This window comes from Lithobates pipiens, unplaced genomic scaffold (genome assembly GCF_037356315.1).
Source record: "Lithobates pipiens isolate NorthernLeopardFrog02 unplaced genomic scaffold, aLitPip1_a1.2 Scaffold_22, whole genome shotgun sequence".
NCBI lineage: Eukaryota > Metazoa > Chordata > Amphibia > Anura > Ranidae > Lithobates > Lithobates pipiens.
Window position 1 is genome coordinate 97,903,988 of NW_027507784.1, and position 23,202 is coordinate 97,927,189.

Sequence of the window (23,202 nt, forward strand, 5' to 3'; positions counted from 1 at the left end):
TAATGGGTTAGTCCCATCAAAAAGGCTCTCGCCTGCCACAGTAGACTGCTGTGTAATTGAGGATGTTGAACAAATGTCTGGAGCCTTATGCATCAGTTGTGATGGCTTGGTACACACTTTTAAACATATGGCTTATCTGTATTAAGGTGTGCACCCATTTCTACAAGTGGGGGTTGAGTGTGAATTCTGGAGGGTCCTTGGCAGGGGCATAACTAGAAATCAGAGGGCCCCATAGGAAAATGTTGTATGCGCCCCCCCCCCACCCTCTTCCAGGGGCAGATCCAGAGTCTAGTCTCGGGAGGGGCACTGCCAGAAAATACAGTTTTTTTGGGGGCAATTTATTGGGGCAATGGCTGATGTTGGCGCTTCAATAATCACAGCACTGTGGTTGTTATAGTGTCAGGATGATTGAAACACATTTTTATTATTACATTGTTATATAAAATGAAATAGTTCTACTCACCATAATGCAGAATCGGTGGGAGCCCCGAGTGTGTCACTGGCCACCGTCGCCTGCCACCAGATGCAGATTGTCACTTGTCACACGTTGCAGATTGTCACTTGCCACGTCACTTGCCACGTCACCTGCCACGTCACCTGCCACACATTGAAAATTGTCCACTATAACCTGCCACACATTGAGGATTGGCCAATTGCCACATCACCTGCCACACGTTGCAAATTGTCCACTATCATCTGCCACACATTGTGAATTGTCCACTTACCACGTCAGCTGCCACCCATTGCTGATTGTCCACTTGCCACATCACCTGCCACAAGTTGTGGATTGTCACTTTCCTGCTAAGGTGGGGAAAGGGGATTGTCACTTCCTGTTTCCCAGTCTGGCAGAGAGGATGTAATCTCTTTGCTGCCTGCACAGTGAGGGTGGAACTGCCAGGATGCAGGGCGGGCACCAGGCAGTGAGAGATGTCATCTCTCTGCTCCTCCACCCGCTGATTGGCCAGTCCACCACTGAGCCTCCCAGCTGGCAGCCTCCCATCCCCCCGGCTGAGTCATCCAGCTGCGTCTGCTCGTACGGTCAGTGTGACTCTACGAGCGCCGAGTGGACGGACAGCTCGGCGGCTCACCCGCCGCCTACTCATCGGTCCCTACTCTGCGGAGCTGCGGACACAATGGCACCTGTGTGGTGGTAGTTCCTCACTGGTCCTTGGACAGTTTGGCTCTACGTCATTAAGGAGCAAAGTGTGTCCCTTTTTAGAACCACAAACTAATCCCTTCCCTCTGGCTGTTCCAATATGGATAAGAACCTGTCAAAAAAAAAACAAAAGCTTTCCCAGCACCCTTGCTAGCTAGCGCATGGTAGTGCTGTGCATGGTAGCCAATCGGCTTCTAACTTCAGACTGTTCATATAAGCTTTGACAAAACAAAATACCTGGAAGCTGATTGGTTGCTTTGCAGAGCTGCACCAGATTTTGTACTCTCCAGTTTTAGTAAATCGACCCCTTAAAGGGTAGCAACATTCGTGGGGAAAAGAGAAATTGGCAAATAAAAAAAAAATGTACAGTGGATATAAAAAGTCTACACACCCCTGTTACAATGTCAGGTTTCTGTGATGTAAAAAAAAAAAAATGCGACAAAGCTATACCATTTCAGAACTTTTTCCACCTTTAATGTGACCTATAAACTGTACAACTCAGTTGAACAACAAACTGAAATATTTTAGGTACAGGGAAGTAAAAATAAAAAATGCATAAGTGTGCACACCCTTAAACTAATACTTTGTTGAAACCCCTTTTGATTTTATTACAGCACTCAGTCTTTTTGGGTATGAGTCAGCATGACACATTTTCTCTGGAAAAACACTCCAAATCTGTCAGATTGTGAAGGCATCTCCTGTGCACAACCCTCTTTAGAGCACCCCAAAGATTTTCAATCGGATTCAGGTCTGGGCTCTGGCTGGGCCATTCCAAAACTTTAATCTTCTGGTGAAGCCATTCCTTTTGTTGATTTGGGTGTATGCTTTGGGTCGTTGTCATGGTGAACGATGACGTTCCTCTTTTTGTTCAGCTTTCTAGCAGAAGCCTGAAGGTTTTGTGGCCATATTGACTAGTATTTGGAACTGTTCACAATTCCCTCTACCTTGACTAAGACCCCTGTTCCAGCTGAAGAAAAACAGCCTCAATACATGATGCTGCCACCATGGGTATGGCATTCTTTTGGTGATGTGCAATGTTTTGGAGACAAAAATATCTTTTGGAATTATGGCCAGAAAGTTTAACCTTGGTTTCATCAGACCATAACACATTTTTCCATGTGCTTTTGGGAGACTTGAGATGTGTTTTGTGCAAAATTTAGCCGGGCTTGGATGCTTTTTCTTCATGAGAAAAGGCTTCCGTCTTGCCACTCTACCCCATAGCCCAGACATATGAAGAATACGGGAGATTGTTGTCACATGTACCACACAGCTAGTACTTGCCAGATATTCCTGCAGCTTCTTTAATGTTACTGTAGGCCTCTTGGCAGCCTCCCTGACCAGTTTCCTTCTCTTCTTTTCATCAATTTTGGAGGGACGTCCAGTTATTGGTAATGTCACTATTGTGCCATATTTTTGCCATTTGATAACTGTCTTCACTCTGTTCCATGGTATATCTAATGCTTTGGAAATTCTTTGTAACCTTCTCCTGGCTTAACAATGAGATCCTTCTGATGCTTTGGAAGCTCTTTGTGGATCATGGCTTTTGCTGTGGGATGCGACTAAGAAATTGTCAGGAAAAACCTACTAGAACAGCTGAACTTTATTTGGTGTTAATCAGAGACACTTTAAATAGGGGTGCAACGGATCATCAGCGATTCGTGATCCGAACGGGACAACCTGTTCGGATCGGCATGCCAGGCGATCTGCGGAGTGCTCCGCTGCCTTGGCCTTGGGAAAAGGCAGCGGCTTTGGCCTAGCTCCAGAGCAGCGCCAACCTTTGTACACCTGGCGGCCGTTTACAACGTGATCGCTCTGTCAAATGACAGAGCGATCACTTGTAAACCAGCATCATGTCATGCCAGTTCCTCTCTCCCCTCTGTGTACTGATCTGTACAGTGGAGGGGAGAGATTGGATGACAGCAGCGCTGTGGGCTGGATCTGTAGTGCCCACAGCGCTGCTCTGTGACAATTGCAGTCACATCCATCCATGCTCAGCCATCCCTCCATACCTTGCCAATACCTTGCCATACCCTGCCATACTGTGCCAATATTACAGTGGGGGAGATGTCCATTACAGTGGGGGAGGTGACGTGGATATTACAGTGGGGATTATATGGTGGTGGATTTTTCACAGGTTTTTGAAAATTCAATTATTTGCTGATCCGAAAAATAATCCGATCCACGAGTTTTTTGATCCGTTGCACCCCTAACTTTAAATGATGGCAGGTGTATACTGTATTTCAATTGAGTTGTACAGTGTATAGGTCACATTAACCACTTCAGCCCTGGAAGATTTTACCCCCTTCCTGACCAGAGCACTTTTTGTGATTCGGCACTGCATCGCTTTAACTGACAATTGCGTAGTTTTGCAACATTGAACCCAAACAAAATGGACATCCTTAGCCCCCCCCCCCCCCCACAAATAGAGCTTTCCTTTTGTGGTATTTGATCACCTCTGCGGGTTTTATTTTTTGCGCTATGAACAAAAAAAGCAACAATTTTGAAAAAAATATATATTTTTTACATTTTTTATTATAATAAATATCCCCCCAAAAAAAAAAAAAAAAAAAAAAAAAAAAAAAATATATATATATATATATATATATATATATATATATATATATATATATATATATATATATATATATATATATATATAAAAAAAAATTTGCCTCAAGTTTAGGCTGATATGTATTCTACATATTTTTGGTAACAATAAGCATATATTGATTGGTTTGCGAAAAAGTTCTAGCATCAAAATAGGGGATAGTCTTTTGGCATTCATTTTTCTTTTAGTAATGGCGGCGATCTGTGATTTTTATCGTGACTGCGACATTATGGCGGACACTTTTGACACTAGTTTGGGACCATTGTCATTTGTACATTGATCAGTGCTATAAAAATGCACTGATTACTGTGTAAATGACACTGGCAGGGAAGGTGTTAAACACTAGGGAGTGATAAAGGGATTTAGTGTGTCCTAGGGAGTGATTCTAACTGCGGGGGGGCGGGCTACCTAGGACATGACAGCGATCACGGCTCCCGATGACAGAGAGCAGTAGATCTGTTATGACACAAGGCAGAACAGGGAAATGCCTTGTTTACAAAGGCATCTCCCCATTCTACCTCTCCACACTGCAATCGCGGGCCGCCGGCGAACATAGAGTTCCCGGGACCTGCGGGCACGCTTGTGCAGTGGGTGCGCACCTCCAAATTTAAAGGGACTCCCATTTGCCTGCCTGTACCATTCTGATGACGTATATGACGTATGTGTGTGCGGTGGTCGGCAAGTGGTTAAAGGTGGAAAACGTTTTGAAACTATTTAACTTCGTCTCATTTATTTATTTATTTATTTATTTTACATCACAAAAACCTGACATTTTAGCAGGGGTGTGTGGAATTTTTATATCCACTGTATATAGTGAACAATTGCGACACAAGTAATATTGTCATTGAATTTTATTAAAAAGGACCTTTCCTTGTCAATCGGCAGCTCTCATTTTCTGTAAAACGCAATACAACCTCATTAGAGCCCTGTAGGTGCAACAGCTGATTGATAATTATAGAATCACTCCCATACAGATTGCACATGGTCAAAGAGAAATAAACTGCTATTTCTTTAGAATAACAAAGGGTAGGAATCTGCAACAAAGTTTCTTAAACTCCCTGTAATGTACATAGTTTACCGAGATGAGCGTTTTTTTACTCAACGAAAGTGGAGTTACTCTTTACTGTCAATTAGCAATGCAATGTGTGCTTCTCCTGTTAAGTTGTCTATCCCAAAATCCTAATCATTATATAGCATTGCATGAAATGTTTTTTTCCATGTGAAGGTGAGGTCTGGGACCAAGAATTTGACCCCGTTATGGTGATTCTGCGCACAGTTTACCGTAGAGATGTCCAGTCTGCCATGGACCGATACACAGCTTTGTGAGTACTGGTTATATTGCAACCTGCTAAATATCTGTATAGCATTTATTTCTGTTTATCTTCTGACATTTCTACTCTACTGAACACTGTCTGTGATGAAAGAGAAAGTTCCAGCATGCTCATTACTTTGAATGCTTAACTCATGTAGTGGGCTAGCAGCACCTGGGGCATTCGTAATGCCCTTCTGTGTTTATATTTGGGGTTTATAATGCTTGTTAAGATGAAATATTGTCTCGTGTTGAACTACATTTCAAGAAACCTTTCTTCTTTCTTCAAACTTTTGCTAGTGGTATGCAAATGTTTGGGTGTGAGTAAGGCTGGACAGCAGATTTTTTTTTTCACCTAGCTGTAAGGGCATGAAATCGTTATGAAAGCATGCAAGTCTTGTACCAGTTTAAAATGCCACAAGCATACTTTAGTGTGCCTCAAGTGCTATTGCAGCTTGAAAAGACAGGGCCGTGCTGATTTTAGGGCAGCGATTTTAAAAACATTTTCATCTTCGCTGTAGCTGATATCCCTTTCCTAGAGGTGGCGTGCTTCCGTTATTGTTTCTCAACTGCAGTCCTCTAAGCATCCCAACAGGTCATGTTTTCAGGATTTCCCTCAGATGAAACGGCTGTGGTAATTACTAAGGCAGTGAAACTGATCAAATCACCTGTCCAAAATAATAGAACGCCTGAAAACATGACCTGTTGGGTCTCCTTGAGGACTGGAGTTGAGAAACACTGCTGTAGAGGACCACTCTCTTTGCTAGAGCATGGCTTATAGCAGTGATGGCGAACCTTGGCACCCCAGATGTTTTGGAACTACATTTCCCATGATGCTCATGCACACTGCAGTGTAGTGGAGCATCATGGGAAATGTAGATCCAAAACATTTGGAGTGTCAAGGTTCGCCATCACTGGCTTATAGGTTGTATGTCCAAAATGCCACATAAGGAAACGTAGAGGAATGTCAGTGTCCGATAGTGGTGGGTATAAGACGTTATACTACTTTCACTTATCTTTTGTGAACTCAAAGACGTGTAAGAAAGTTTTCCTGCTTTTACATTAATAAAATGGTCTGTCCTGCACTGGGTTGTCTGTTTTTAGATTGCCGTTCCTTTAGGGCATTTTCTGTTTAATCTGTGAAAGTAAAAATTCAAAGCTTAACTTTGTTGCCATTTGCTCTATAAATAGACAAGTAAAATGCTTGCTTTTCACATGGTAATTATTTTTTCCCAAATATCAGAAAAGGGCATTAGTTGGAGGCATTAAATGTATTCCAGCAATTTAGCTGACATTCCGGGCTTCATTTCCATTCGTCTTGTATAGTTTTTGGAATGAGCCGTCAGAATGAATGATGCATTGCCTTCCAGCGTGAGCAAATATTGCTTAACCTTTATTCCAGAGCAATTTATTTGCTAATTGGATGCTGCAGTTCCCTGAAGTCCTGCTGAAAACAGGCTTAAAGTAACCTTGTCCTTTCCTCAAGGAAGGATCTTTCCATGTGGATGTGCAAACCCTTCCAAATAACAGCAGCACAGAAAATACTGAGTCTCCGTAAACTGTTAAATGTAAACTGCTCAATGAAGTCTGGTGACACATCGCCAGAGTCTATAATGCTTGCTGTAAAAACCAACCAAAAGTTGCTTTATTGCAAGTGGTCCTTACATTTGGTGTAGTTTTCCTTCTCTCGATATAAGGAGCTTATCTGGTTTATTCAATAAGATAAACCAATATGCAAAGTAAAGAAGCTTATAACAGTCACTGTACATCTTTTCAATAATTCTCCTTCAGTAAATGGAACTGGGCTAATTTCTTACTGTAGTTTAGCATGCTCTGCTCATAAGTATTGTCTTGCTTTATTTAAAAACTTTCATATGCAAAACGGTGTGAAGTAGAGATTTAGGATAAGGTAAAAGTTGTGCAACCAAATATCATCCACGATTGTTCAGTCACTCACAGCCACTTTGCAACGACTAATTGAGTATTGCTTGTTGTGGAGATTAGTCAGACCATTAAAGCAACACACATCTAGCTGTCATTACAGAAGTTGGGGTGCAGTCCGGCACCAGCATAAGATGGTTTAGGCAGCCACTGACTGGGGATTCAGATATTTTAAATAATTGTCTTCTGTTCCCCTGAACACCGGAGCCCCAGTCTCGGCAGAAATCAGTCCTTGTCGCAGTAGAGGACAGATCATCATAGAAGAAGGTGTTTGTGACAGGAGACTAGCGGTCGTGGTTGCTAGGACAGCCAGCTTCCCAGCAACAAATTATGTGTTTTGCAGCTGCGCACAGCAGGGGGAAACTTCGTCTGTGCACAGCTACTCCATCAGCTCTGCCTTCCAGCCCCGCCCTCGACGGCTCCCGCTCCTTGCATCTAGATTGTTTCTGCCGCTGGGTAAGTTAAGAGTCCCTTCCTTCCACGGGGGCCACACCTGCCCAGTAACCTGCAAATACCTTCTCTGCCACAGCAGATTTCTGTCTCTGGAGGAATACACAGTGCCCAGCACCTAAGCGACTTTAGTGTGTATCCTACTGTCACAGTGCCCCACACCTGCCACCATGCCCCTCCTGTCACAATGCTCAGATACTCCTTTCACAATGCCCTCTTGTCACAATGGTGGGTGTGGTGGTGGTGGGCAGAACTACTAAAAATCACCTAGGAGTTGCACATGTTTAGACCTTAAAACTTTATTTGGATAAATTGCTGTAGTTATATGTATGTAGAGATATTTTTATGGTAAATGCTGCATGTTTTTGTTTTTATTTAAATATACTAACTTCTATTATGTAGAATTGTGTACTTACTAAAACTGGCATTTTTCAGAGTTTAAAGTAGGAATCCAGCTAAAGTCTATGTGCACAAGGTATGTACCTCCGAAAGGTGATCCCCTCTGCTCCTCCATTGACCTCAACAGGGTGGATAAGATGTGGGGGGAAGATGCTGTCCACTCCCTTTTTTACTGGCTCCAAATATCTGCATTTTGGAGCCAAAACCCGAGCACCCCCCATAGTCGCTGGGACACCTCATTATTGAGAAAGGAAAAATTAATTATAGTGACAATTATTTTCACATAATACAAGCATAACGTATGCTGATGTCTGTGAAGGCCAGTTATCTTTTCCACTCTATCCAAAAGGCCAAAAAAAAAAAAACAACTGACTGTAGTTTACTGGTTGTAAACCCTCTTGTATACCCAGTGAAGTGAATAGCTTCAGGTGACACACAGAGATGAAACAAATCTCCCTACATAAGTTTTACTTGTTTATCTGCATAATCTGTTCAAAAGTGCAGATTTGTGATACAATCCTTCATCTGTGAGGAGCAGAGAGGAGGAGGTAGAGAGATGCAGTTTGTGTCAAAGCTGATTGGAGGAAAAGGACACACCCTCTCTGCCTAGTAAGAAAGGAACATGCATAGCTGTGTTCTGAATAGACCAGCTCTCTGCTGAGCTCCCTCCCCATCATAAATGTATTTCACGTGTCGGGAAAACTTCTCAGAAGTTACACATGCTGATAACAGAGGAACGAAGCACTGTATAGAAAAAACACTTAGAGCTTTTGGCAAGAGACAAGTAAACAGTACAGATATATATGTGCTGCAATGTGGCATTGTGTCAAAAAGACCAATGGTTAAGCTGATTTGGAGCTGCCTTTTCACAGTTGCAAACAGTAAATGGTCCAAGCATAGCACACTCATTAATCAGCATGATCCCATGGATCCCTATTTAAAGGAGATTTTCTGGATGCATAACTGCAGTGTTTGGGCTGGTAGGTGTATTTTGTAAGTTAGACTTGCATTCATTGTGCCCTACACTGCTGCAAAATCTCCTCTCTCCCTGCTTTTTTTTTTTTTTTTTTTTGTTTGCTGTTTAAAGTAGAACTATAGGCAAATACTATTTTTTTTTTTTCATTTTGGATAGCGCAAAGTATGGTTATAACCCATGAGGTTTTTATTTTTTTGTTTTCTGCCATGTGTCCTATTGTGGAGACTTCACTTCCTGTCCCATAGTCAAATGGGAAGTGAGAAGACATGCCTGCAAATTAAGGGAATTCCATAGGGACCCCAGGTCACCAGAACTAGTGTTCCTATTGGAAGATTTTTCCTTCTTACTCTTCTGGGGACAATCCAAGATTTTTTATTTTTACTTTTAATAATAATATTAAACAGAACAAATAGGGTGAATCACCTTTTCAAGTTTTGCCTTAGTTATATTTAAAGTTAGCCTAGTTATATTTTAAGGTGTTTTAAGCTCTGAATTTCCATTTGGTAAATCAGGGCATTTTTATTGCAATGTGGTTTCACTTTTTAGGCTGTAACAAACATAACAGTAACCTCATAAAAATGATATGAACATCTTGTCTGACTATAGGAAAAGGAATAGATTACAGGAAATTGGAAAGATCACACAAAAAACTTGAAATATAATAAAATGTCTTTCTTTCCTTTTGATATATAATACATGGAATGAAATATTTGTAAGAGATTGCATTTATTTGTATGTTTAGTTTGAAACAGATAGGAAGATGCCCAGGAAACCCGTGGCCACCTTACAAGAAGAGAACCCCACTGCATCCTAGCTACAAAGGTCTTATGAGGCTCCTGCACTGCAAAACTTTACACATTGTGCTCTTCACTCTGCTGTACAAGGTACGTCTGGAGTGTACATGTGTCCTCATCGAATTCAGCCTTGTGTACTTAAGAAAAACACTGCTAGTAAAGGTGTAAAACCTCCCAGATCACCCCTCCAAATCACTTTTATTCTGACAGCAGCGGCTTCCCCCCATCAGAATACACAGATCAGATCTGCAGCAATTGGCTGCAGTGGCTGATCAAATGCTGGTTTTCCAGCAAGGTCATTCAACAGAAGATAGTCATTAGACTAGCTTCTGCTGAACATAGAGGGATGCACACACATCGAGTTTCATCCTGTTGCTATTAAGCCGGAATATATATGTATGTATACCCAGGTTAAAATCGCTATTCTCAAACTAGGTGTACTAATATTACAGTGAGGAAGAAGAAAGTGTCTTTTGCCAAATATTCCCTGCTAGGAAAGACTGGTGCTCATGGTATGTGTGTTGGATCTTATTTTGTCTTGTGCTTGCTGGACTTTGCAACTTCATATTAATCTGTACCTTTCATTAAAACCATACCTGTTTATCCTGCCATAAAGGTGCTACTTCAGGCACTTCTGTTATCGGATAATAACTCTCCCAATTGCGCGCCTGTGTTGCCACCCTGCACATGCACACCTGGTGAAAGGGTACAGACACGAGAAGGGTCTCACTATTGTGACTATGTAAGCCAGTGAGAGCAAATGAAGTGAAGCTGATGGTGGAACTAGTAGATGTAGGCGTGAAGTGACTGAAAAATCCTGGACAGATCATTAGCTCTGTGATGTATAAATGTATGAAAAACCAAAGCCTGGCAGTTGGTTGATATGCAGTGCTTTAGCAAATGGATATCTTCCAGTTTGCATTCAGATCTACTTGGATGATTTGATCTGAACTGCCTTCTATTTTGCTAGCCTTTAGTATGTCATTGCTGCTGAAAATATTACAGAAGGTCATTTGATATGAATTTTCCTTCAGCTATGCCATTGATCTGCTTTTTCTGTTTTTACTGTTAAAGTGGTTCCAAAGGCAGTAGGGTTTTTCCTAAAGGAGTTGTAAAGGCAGAAGATTATTTTATTCTAATGCATTCTGTGCATTAAGATAAAAAGCCTTCTGTGTGCTGCAGCCCCCTCAGCCCCACTAATACTTACCTGAGCCCATCTCTGTCCATCGATGTTCACGAGTCCCTCGGCTGTCCAGAACTTTCCCTTCTGATTGGCTGAAACACAGCAGCGACGCCATTGGCTCCTGCAGCTGTCAGTTAGCCAATCAGGGGAGAGAGGGGGTGAGGGCCGAATGGCATCTCCATATCTGAATGAACACACGGACCTGCAGGACAGCTCGGGTGCCCCCATAGCAAGCTGCTTGCTGTGGGGTAACTTGACAGGAGGGAGGGGCCAGGAGCAGTGAAGAGGGACTGAGAAGAGGAGAATCCAGGCTGCACTGTGCAAATCCACTGCACAGAGCAGGTAAGTATAACATGTTGTACAAAAAAACACAAGACTTTACAATCACTTTAATGCATTCTATGCATTAAGATAAGAAACCATAGCAGCCCCTCTAATACCTGAGCCCCATTTCGATCCAGCAATGTTGCAGTAGAGACACGGCTGTCCAGAGTCTCCCTCCTGATTGCCTGAGAAGGTATGTATACTCATGTTATCTTTACAGGAATAGAGAGGCTAGTGTTAAAGTTGTTGTAAACCCTTACCAACCACTTTGACCCACAGGTAAGCCTAGATTAAGGCTTAACTGTAGGTCCAAGAAATATCTCCTAAACCTACACAGTTTAGGAGATATTTACAAAAAGACAGGCACGCGCCGTAGACAGCGTCGCGCAGGCGCACTGAGCTTGCCGCTGCTAACGGTGATATTCTGTTAGTGGCGGCTCCCGTGCGCACGCGCGGGAGTGATTTCATCGCTTCTCCGGCGCTGTGAGTGGCCGGAGCAGCGATACCCAGAAGAAGATGGACACTTCACGCTACAGGGGACAGCAGTGACATCGCTGGCTCCTGTGTCAGGTAAGTTCCTCTTTAAATCCCTGGTGTTTATAGATACAAGGATTTTAGTTTTTGCATGGACTTCCACTTTAAGCTGCAAAAAAAAAAAAAAAAAAAAAGTCTGATGCTGCTAAAAGCAGCTTTAAAAACGCCCTGTGTGCATGAGGCCTTACTATGAAGCTTCTGTTGTCGGCTGCCTCTTCTGCACACACCTACACACAAAAGCCACTGCTGACAGGCTGACGGCTCAGCGTGTGACTGGACCAGACTGGCTGCAGAATAGGTATATATGACGATTTCTTCTTTACAAGGCTAGATATATTTGTTTTATAATGTAGCTGCAGGTAGATTTAGAGTTAGGTTTTGGGTGAAATTCTACTTTATGGCATACCTCAACATTTTGAGATGGGAATAAGGGATACCTACTAACAAACGTATATTGGCACAGGACACACCCCCTGTCACACCCCCTTAAAGGAGAATTAACCAAAAAATGATTAATTCAATCCAGAAGTTTTTTTTTTAACATTACTATTCCTTTATATTGGCTTTTAAAATGTACAAATGCAGCAATTTAGAAATTGGATGAAAGGTTTAGCACTGGAAAATACTTTTTGAAAGATAAAAAGTGCATTTTATATACAACTATACAGATCAGACCAAAATGAGGGACACATGAGGGACAGAGGGACATTGCTCCAAATCAGGGACAGTCCGTCAAAATCAGGGACAGTTGGCAGCTATGTTATGGTCAGGGCTCAGAAGGGTTTGGCAGGCTAGGCCCTCTATGAGAAACATTTGAGAATACCTGCTCTAAAATATGCAAGATCCAGTTACAGTGGATCCAGTGATCCACTAATCCAGTTCAGTGCACCCTGACAGACTAGCATATAATCTTACACAAAATATGCTTATTATCTCTGCTCTACAAAATGAAAGTATTATAAAAAAAAAAGGTTAATTGCTATAGTTCAGTACTAAATATGTGGACATGATGTAAATGTAATAGAATAATATATAATGTACTGTTTCCCTATTACACATTTGTGGCTGGCAAGAAGCTTTTTATGAGCTCCACGCCTACTAACATCTGCCAGCTATGTAAGTCATCAGAGGATCTCGCATGACATTTTTTCACACAAACATGCATGTCAAGGGCAAAGCTCTAAAGTTTGTGTCAATTATATGTGGGCATCTGGGTAGCTTATGTTCACATTGTAAAATGCATTTACACTTTAGTAAATTGAAGTCAGCACAGAGAGCCAAACTATAATTTATTTATTTTCTTCCTAGCAAGTGTTTGGATATTTGCAGAATACCCTTAGCTTCAGGGAACATTTACTTTACAAAGAGTGTGTGCATCAGTCAGCTCTAGTTTTTAAAGGATAATCCCACCTTTTTATTAAATATTTAGACATGCACATATTTTTGCAGAAAAAAAAAATGTGTATTAAATTTTTTTTTTCCCCCAGGAGCCTGCACCTGCAATCAATGGATTGTGGGTGCAATGTCGTGGCTCTTGCAGACAAGTCCATCAGCTTTCTTGCCTGTACCACTGTATGTGTCTTCTGTTAGAAAGCTAAAGGGAGTGTAAATGAACTAGGAGAGCATTCATCAGTGACCTAGTAGTCCACTGAGCTGTCTGCAGTGGCTGACAGGATTTGTAGTCTCTTCACAGATTCCTGTGAATGAAAGACAGGCCCTTGCTGATTTAAAAATGTGATAACTGCTGCAGGGAAAGGATTCCCCACCCGTTGAAAGCAGTGACGGGGGTGAGCGGAGGACAGACTGGAACATGTTGCACCCTAAATACCTAAAAGGTGTAACGTGTTCTAAAGGTGATCTTAGCCTGTAATGCCACAGCCTCTGCTCACTGGAAATATAACTATTGGGGGTTTACTGACAGGTAATGAGAGAACCATCAAGTGTATAGACACAGAGCTTTGTGCTCTTGTTTAGGCACCCTTAAAGTGTTGCTAAACCCACAACATTAAAATCAGTCTGTATATGCAGTAAAAGCATGTCTGTTATACTCACTGTGTAACATAAGGGGTTAATCCCCCGCTTTGTGTAAAAAGGCTGTTTGATCCTGTCTTCTCTGATCCTCCCCACCTTCCGCTGTCCCTAATAATTTCCTGATAAAACAGACTCTATAGAGTCAGGCTGCACATGCAAAGTTTGGTGTGATTAGCACAGGGCCAATCAGCACTGTGCAGACAGAGGGGCCTTACAGTCTCAAAGCAGTCAGACAACTTCTACAAGCTTAAACTGGTGCTTGGCTGGACACTGATATGTCACAAGACTGTACTAACTGCTGATGAGAAAATGTATTTAGCAGTTTATATTTACTAAAACTATTGCAGTTCCATGTTCTGTGTACTGTGGGAGACCAGATATAGTGAATGCAGGGTCCTGGGTTTAGTAACACTTTGATGTCCATACGGTTTTCTCAGAGTTCCTATTAGAGTGCAGACTTGGCAAAACTGTGAAAAAGGATCTTTAAACTACAGAAAAAAAATCCCTCAGTTGAACATTTTTCTTTTCTTACAAAAAGAGCGAAGCTGACACCGCTATCAGATATTTCACTGAAAAAATGTATGAAGGACAGTGTACTTTTCTTATTATGGAACTATACTACAATTATAATATCAATGTTAATCTAGTGCATAGAACATGTTTTATGAGGCTTACAGTTTTGGGTTAAAAAAGGGTCAACTCGGCAAAAAAAAAAAACACAAAAATAAAAAAAACGCATTACATCAAAATTATACATTTTGCAGTAGGCACTTTGTTTTAAATCCTCAGTGTGTATTTTTGTAGTTTTTCTTTGGTGGACAATATTTGTAGACCATGTACAAAATATATCTTGTGACTGTATTGACAAAATGACCGTACAGCTATTGTTTAGCTTGAGGTGATGTCTTATTTTGAACTTGTGAAGAAAATGCCACCTCTGGGTCATGGGGTAGATGTAATCCTGTGCAGTCAGAGGTAACACCAGCTGGATTAGATCGGTCAACTTTTTGCTGCACCTGGAAAACTGTATAGCCACCAACATCCTGTCCACTGTGTGAAGAATCTTTTTTTAATCTGCTATTTATTTTTAGATTTTGATGGATCATCAGAATATGTCGGAACATGTCCTCTGCATGGTTCTCTATTTGATAGAGCTGGGGCTAGAGAACTCTCAGGAAGAGCCTGCTGACCAGGTAATGCATTTGTTTTTTTATTGATTTCATTTGTTTCCTAATGTCTTTTGCTGTATAATACCACAGGTTTCTTGTATGTTTCAGTATTTCTTTTTCTTTGCCCCAGCCCTTTTGATTTCTGCTCCTTTTTTTCCTTTCATCTTTGTGGCCTGCTTCACACTGATGTGATTTCAGATGCAACTTGGGTTGCACTGAATTGCATGACAATGAAAATAACATTGCATCCAGTGGTCCCTGTTCACATCAATGCAGCGCAGCTGCAAAGCCACTTTGGGGATGGGTCCTGTGCTACTTTGGTGATATGCAGTGAAATTTTGTGGCCCATAGACTTCAATGGAAATGCATCAAAATCGCAACCAACATGCATTTCTGTGTGTGATTTCTGCTAGCTGTTGGAAGCCAGCACCCAATGTGGGGGTCTGGTGGGTAGCATATCTGAATCTAGAAGTACCCAAACCCCCCCCCCCCCCCAAATATGAATGAATGTACATGGTACCCCTACTCCTTTACCCCAAAAATGTCAAAAGTAAATAAAAACACAAGACATGTAATTTTTTTTTGGGGGGGGGGGGGGAGTGGGAGCTTCGTTAGGAAGGAGGACTTCCTGTCCCACATCCTCCTTCCCCCAGGGACCGCCAAGGCGACTCCTCCTTCGCCTTAGGTGACCCCTCTCCCTAGGCGATCTCCTGAGACACGCAACAGGTCCCAGGAGATCGCCTATCCACTCAGGGAGTGCAGCGTGACTCGCGCATGCGCCATGCATACCTGGCCGTGAAGCCGAAAGCTGTCACGGCAAGGTGCCCAGAGTGGCAATGGAGACGCCGGGGGAGAGGAGCGACACCCCATTTCGGCCGCATCGCTGGACCGTGGAACAGGTAAGTGTCTGTTTATTAAAAGTCAGCAACTACACTCTTTGTAGCTGCTGACTTTTAATAAACCTGGAACTCCACTTTAACAACCAGTAACTCGTCCCTGCTGACTGACAGCAGTAGCAAAGCATGCATTAAAAAAGTATCAAAAACACACCATAAGTCGCACTGCAGCCACACTACAAAACATTAAAAATCAGATCACAGTCGCACTGCACTAGTGTGAACCTGTCCTTTTATCATCCTTCTGTCTTTAGGCAGATATTAAAGGAGGACTGCACGCTTTGTTTTAGAGGGGAGTAAAAAATGTGACTCTTTTCCTGATCCTGTGATTTACTGATGTATATGTTCTATCAAGAAAGGAGAGCGAACAAATGGTATATGTTCTATGTCTAGAGCTTGGCTAACAAGCGGCTCACTCTCCATGTTCGAACTACCGTATTATATCCCCAGTTACCTGGAAGGTATCTAAAGTAGAATTTCTTTTATGACACACGATCCACAATATAGCTTGTAGGAGTACATGCACAACATGCAATTGTCAAATTGTTAAAGATAAAGGGGTCACAAGGTGTCGCAATAAAGGAGTTGTAAAGGCAGAAGGTTTTTTTTTTATCTTAATGCTTTCTATGCATTAAGATTAACATTCTATGTGTAGCAGTATCTCCAGCACCCCCAATTGCTTACCTGAGCCCCAACTCTCTCCAGCGTTGTCAACGTGTATGTTAGCCATCCGGGACTCTCTTCCTGATTGGCTGAGACACTGCAGCGGCACCATTGGCTCCCGCGGCTGTCAATCAAAGTCAGTTAGCCAGTCGGGGAGAGAGATGGGTGGAACTGGTTCGAGGGTCTGTGTCTGAATGGACACATGGAGCTGTGATGCTCCCATAGGATGCTTCTGGCTATGGGGGCACTTGTCAGGAGGGAGGGGCCAGGAGCAGAAAAGGGGGACCCGAAAAGAGGAGGACCTGGGCTGCTCTGTGCAAAACCACTGCACAGAGAAGGTAAGTATAAAGTGTATTTTTTATTATTTAAAAAAAAAAAAAATTTAAACTAGCCTTTATAATCACTTTAAAGCTTAAAGTGGTTGTTAAGCCACTCCAATGACATTTCTACAATCCCCTCTGCTATATTAAATAATGTCCCCAGTGTATGTGTTTTAAAAAAAAAAATTCCGCTGTATATCTAATTTCAAAGCGTGGATCGGCGCTCACGTGACAGGCCACCTCTCTCCTCTCCTCCATCCCCCCACTGACATTGGCCAGGAGGAGGAAAGAGGTGGCCAGTCACGTGAGCGCAGAGCAGTGCTATGAACTGAGGTACACAGTGGCATTTAAAAAAAAAATACACTGGTGACATTATTTAACCTCCCTAGTGGTGATCCCGAGTCTGGCTCGGGTTGGGATTTTAGTTCCACGAGCGGTAACACCGAGCCAGACTCGGGATCGCATCGCTGGATACAGGGAGGACACGGAGAAGTTACTTACCTTGTCCCCTGGATCCAGCGATGTCCTCCGCGCTGTGTGATCGAGCTGTCTTCCGCTCGATTCACAGTTACAGATGACAGAACTGTATAAAAAAAATTACACACCCCCTTTGTCCCTAGTGGTCTGTGCAGTGCCCTGCATGTACTTATATTATAAAAACTGTTTTTTTCTGCCTGGAATTTGGAGATTGTCCATAGCAACCAGAAAGTGTCCCTTTTTCAGTGTTTTAGGATTTGATTACATTATTGAATAATTTTTATTATTATTTATTATATTATTAACTTCATCATACCCGGGATGTCTGCTAGACTCTGGTTTGAACAGATTTAAGAGATTTATTCCTAAGAATTACAGGACTACAATATAAAACGCCAAATTTCCATGCAAAATAATTGTACCGCTTTCAGCACCTAAAACCAGAAGAGGGTTAATATAGCAGAGGGGATTATAGGAATATCATTGCATTATGATAGCAGCGGGGGGGGGGGGGGGGGGGTTAGATTGTCACTGTCACAAGCTGACAGGCAGGGAGGGAGGGGGGAGAGGACAGAGGAGAGCTGTGGCTGACGGAGGCACGTAAACTGACCACAGTGTCAGGGCCCAGCAGCCATGATAAACTGTGGTCAGTTTACACGGGGGGGGGGGGGGGGGGCAGCACCTGGCAGGATCAGCCCAGGTATTTTAGGTAATGGAAAGAGCCAAATTGCACAGCACAAATACTGTGCTGTATAACCTGTTTTAAAGGAACAGGATCCATTTGTATTTTTATTTTATTTTTATTTTTTTAGGGTAACAAATGCTTTAACTTGGAAATTTCTGTTTTGTTTTGGAAATAGAAGGAAGAGTTAAAATTCCTGCCATTAATATTTCTTTCCATCTGTGGCCCCATTGGGGAGATTTTCCTTTGCATCCTGTTCCTGGTCTCTGGGACAGAATGGCCCAGACAGCCATAAAAACATTCTCGGATGTTCGATCCCCTTTACATGCAAACACTCACATGTGCTTACTACAATTGTACATTTCTAGCCTATTTTCATTACTTCTTGTCCTTACCAGAAACAAGAGAGAGTCTGCAAATTGCGGAGTGGTGAGATGGCAATCAATTCAAATAAGGCTCATACCCCTTCCGCACTTTGTCCAAAGTAAAACAAAACAAAAAAAATAATAATTTTGACTGGGGTTGTGCTTTAACAGGCCTCACTGCTCCTCCTATAAAACTTTTTTTGCTGTGGTTATATTCTAGCAATGGAGAGAAGAGTCTGCGAAGGAGTCTAGATCGGTGAGCATACCTTGCTGGGAAAAGAGGGGCATTGGGCAGCTATCGGATGTCGTCACTGTCCTTGAAGGGCATAAATATACAGTGTTTTAACATGTCCCAAGCTGAATGCGCTTAGTATGCGGTGTTTAGAACTATGGGATCTTAGAGATCTGATTGTGAGACACGTATACGCAGGGCATTCAAGTCAAACCAGGACTTTAGCGGTTCTATAACAAAAGAATAAATTCCAAGGAGTGGAAACTGCATTTCTTTTCTCCAACATGTACCCCTGCTATGTTTATACACTTATCCCAGTATTTAACAAATGCCTGGAAAGCTTCTGCAAAGAAAGATTTGTCCGTACGCCTGAACCACCCTAGCACAGCCTGCTTCGCTTCATCATCAGTACTGAAATGCCGACTTCTGAGGAACTCTTTTAGGGGTCCGAACAGGTGAAAATTTGGAGTGAAGTCCGGGCTGTAAGGGGGATTGTTTCTCTAGACGTGTATGCACATCACCCAGGACACGACAGAAATCTTCACTGTTGATAGTGGCACCGCAGGGTAGAAAATCCACATGAATAACACTTGCCATCACTTTACTTGCAGACGCAATTGTTAAAAATTTTACTGGCGGTGGTCAGTAATAGGACACACTTGTCACTTAGTACTGCATGTAGTACCGCCACGCTAGCATCCCTTTTTATACCTGGAAAATCAAAAGTCTTGGTTTGACTTGAAAGCCCCTCATATTTTTGGAATCCAGAACTGGTGATATTACTTCTAGCTACTTTGCAGTATGGTACCTCTGTCCACTGGCTGTATGACTTTCTCTTACCAGTTATTGAAATAAAATGTAATGAGCCAAACATGTATGATTTATCTTTTTTTTTTTTTTTTCCCACAATTGTGTGTTCTCAGGATACTGCTGGGCCGGATCAGTGCCATGACAGCTGGTTTCCAGGCAGCAATTTACTGTGCAATATGCGCCATGTTATAAATTATGTACGGGTGAGAGTACCAGACACTGCTCCGGAGGTGCGGAGAGACCCTCCAGCAAGCACTAGCTCAGATGGACACTCCTCCTCCTCTCAAGTACGTGTTTTTTCTGATTTCGTTCTCTGGATCTGGTTTAGTACAAGGTGCTAAGTTTTATATATTCATAACCCTTTGGTTAAATATTATATTATCATTGTTTCTCCTACCTGGTTGGTTCAGTGCCACCATATCTAGAGAGAAAAAAAATATTTTTGTATGTATATGACATTTGCTTAAAGGGGCAGGAAGAGCGAGAGATTGCGTTGTCTTTCTGTGTTTGTTTTATATGGAAGAGAACATCCTGTTAAAATTATACCTAAAGCCCAAACACTTTTGGATAGAATAGGGAGTGGGTAAATCATGTGGCAGAATTGTCTTGCCATCTGTCCTACTGGGGATAGTTGCCTTCACTAACTGTCCTGCATACATAACAGCAAGAGGGTAGTCCCTTCTTAAACTGTTGTCACTGAAACAAGAGTCCTTATTGGAGGGTTTCCACCTTTTAGTCCTGTTATGGTGACAACTAAGTTTTGAGTTTTCCCTCCCCTTCTTCTCTAGCCACAGCTGTCACGAAAATAAAACAGAGTAGACCTCCCCCCCAAAAAAAAAGGTTTGGCTTCAGAAACCTTTTAAAAGTGCATGTTACCTGCCGATCCTTACAAGCCATAAGCATGCACATCCAAAAGAATGCTGAGGATGTTTTTTTTTTTTTTTGTTTTGTTTTTTAATAGGCCAATCTCCATGAAGTGTCATATCTCATGACAAACTATTACCTGCCAGTTTTTACTTTCTGCTATAAAATATATCCAATAAAGAAATTTAGATTTAAATAAATGTCACTGTACTAATGACTGTCTGGGAAGGGGTTAAACATCTATTGTGATCAGAGGGTTAAATGTGTACTATGTGTGGCGGTGCTTTTAATAAGGGATGTGATGGATTTTATCCCATGCTTTGTGGTGTCAGGACAGAGCTCTGCCTTGCCTTCTCCTTGATGATCAGCAGGTGCAAGCAGCATAATGCAGTGCATCGGTGGTGCATGCCCCCTACTTGGAAGTGCAGAAGCAGGTATATATACATTATTCTGCAAAGAACGGTTGCCCTGTAGCAGTAAATCTGCTATAGGGCGGTCGCTAAGTGGATAGCATGTTACGTTGCACTGTGCTTGAGCTAGGGGCTTTGGGATGCCATTAAAAAAAAAATGGCAGCACATTGCACCAACATGCTTTCATGGACCCCAACATTGTAAATGAGCAGTAAAAGCACCGAGATTTTTAGGGTGCAGTTAATTTTGGATCTCACTATGGTATGGACATAACTCAAAATAGCATTTGATCACATGAAATAAACTTCTTTATTATCCATTTGTCAGAACACCAGAAGACCATCCTCATTCCAGAGAGAGGTAGACGTGTGTGATAAATACATGTGCTGCTGTGGATTTGAAGTGCATCTTGAAAAGCTTTATGATGCTGCATGGTGTATTCCTCTAACCTCTCTGAATAGAGCTTTTCTCTCAGAAGCGTTTGGTAGTATTGATGGTGTTTAGTGCTACTAACTCAATATGACGAATAATGCCTTCTCCTGGTTTATGAATATTGATGTAATCTGCACCAAAGTCATTATTTTTTTCCCCAGAACATAAAAATCTTTCGCTGCATATGCATTAGAATAAGCGGTTTCTGGAATCTTAGGACATGCTTTATTTTATTAGAGCATCATGGTCAGACTTTATAGACATCCGGCAGTCTTAAATATTTAAGCAGCATAAGCAAATGGGGTCAGTGTAACTTAAAGTGGTATTAAACCCAAAATCAAACGTGTAGCAGTTTGGAAGTTGAGACAAACCATTTAACACCATTGGGCAGCACAGTGGTGTAGTGGTTAGCACTCTCACCTAGTAGTAAGAAGGGTCACTGGTTCGAATCCCAACCACGACACTACCTGCCTGGAGTTTGCATGTTCTCCCTGTGCTTGCGTGGGTTTCCTCCGGGTACTCCGGTTTCCTCCCACACTCCAAAGACATGCAGGTATGTTAAATGGCTTCTGTCCAGAATTGGCCCTAGTATATGAATGGGGACCTTGGATTGTGGGCTCCTTGAGGGTGGGGACCGATGTGGGTGTGCAATGTACAGGGATAGGGACAATTGTAGACACTCACTCAGGTTGAACTGGATGGACTGGTGTCTTTATTCAACCTTACAAACTATGAAACTATGAAACACTGACTTACAGTGGTCAACTCTTATTTATGTAAAGCCTTTATCCCAACAGGAAAAAAACTGTTGCAGTAACTTCTTATAAAGTGTTAGCTGGAGTTCAGCTTCAATATGTTAGTGTAACTAAATCTACCAATACATTTAACACTACCTTTTCCCCCGGCTGCCCAAAGGTGTCTCTGTTTCTCCTTCATCTAGAGTGGGGGACACTCCAGAGTGGAGGTGTGTTAGTGGCCAGATCACCACGTAAAAACAAAGGGAAAAGGTCTAAAGAAAACAAATTCAGCCACCGCATCTAATGAGATTACATTTTTGGTTTTGAGTTTAATATCACAATGACACTATTACTCTGGTATACCCATGAAGCATACTTTACTATTTCTTTAAAGGAAATCACGTGTACATTCAGGATGCCATTGCTTATTCTCCCTTTCCAAAAACGACATTTGCTTGCCCCTGCATTCTGGCCGGGCCTTAACCTCATATTTTCTTGATCTGCATTCTTGTCAGTGACAAACTGCACTAAACAGCTGGCAGTGCAAAGGAGCTTTAAAGAGGTTGTACAGGATCTTTTGTTATTTTTTGTTTAAAAATAATTAAATGTTATACTTGCCTGGTATTGCACAGAGTTGCCCCAAACCTCCCCTTCTCGGGTCCCCCATTGGCGATGGCAAGCTTGGCTCCTCCTCTTCAATGTCTGCCAGCATAGCATGCCAGTGGCTCCTATTGTTGCCTCTCTGTCCTGTGAATGCAGGGAAAGAAGAGAGCAGCTACAAATGGGCACAGCACTGGATTGAGTATACACAAGTCTTTAGGAGAGTGAGGGGGGGGGGGGATTTTTTCCTTTTTTTTTTCTTATTATTTCAATTATATGTTTATGACCTTATAAGTTATCTATTAGGGAGCTGTGTTGTCCATCAATGATTTTCACCTGACACCTTGCAGTCTTAAATGGGCGAACATTTATGGAATACTCAGTAATGAATAAGTACTGACGAGTGAAATATGTTTACTGGTTGCCCTGGAACCGTGAAGTTTTGTTTGAATTCACTTTGGAGTGCCGCCATTTTTTTCATCTATCTGAAGCTGGGTTCACACCTCATTGCTGTGCACATCACATGCAATTTCAGCCATACAATTTCTATGTCTAAAATCGCATTGTATTCACCCCAAAATGGTGAAGGCCCATATTTTTGATGTGCACTGCAAATCGTATTGCGATGGTGTTCAGACCCATGTGATCTAATTCCACAGTTCGCACTGTGTTCTGATAACCAATTTGGTCAACTTTCTATTGACACTCATAGTGGTTCGCAGAGGGCAGTGTGAACTGCCTGCGAGTCGGATGCGATGCGGGAACCAGCATAGGAATCTTGCTGGTTTCCGCATCACACCAGTGTGAACCGACTTGTATAGAAAACAGATGTTTTCTAT

The 23,202-nt window shown here is 42.2% G+C and overlaps 1 protein-coding gene across 4 annotated transcripts in view; it reads left to right on the forward strand.

Annotated features, from left to right (window-relative positions):
* Window positions 1–23,202, forward strand: part of UBR3 (ubiquitin protein ligase E3 component n-recognin 3) — a 301,116-nt gene that overhangs the window by 138,883 nt on the left and 139,031 nt on the right. For 2 of the 4 annotated variants that reach the window (XM_077447962.1, XM_077447963.1), the window contains exons 19-23: window positions 4,990–5,086; window positions 9,582–9,723; window positions 14,797–14,898; window positions 19,433–19,606; window positions 20,922–20,954. In XM_077447962.1, the coding sequence (XP_077304088.1) occupies window positions 4,990–5,086; window positions 9,582–9,723; window positions 14,797–14,898; window positions 19,433–19,606; window positions 20,922–20,954 (548 nt within the window). The remainder of the gene's footprint in view (window positions 1–4,989; window positions 5,087–9,581; window positions 9,724–14,796; window positions 14,899–19,432; window positions 19,607–20,921; window positions 20,955–23,202) is intronic. The other 2 variants (XM_077447964.1, XM_077447965.1) reach the window with 1 other exon arrangement.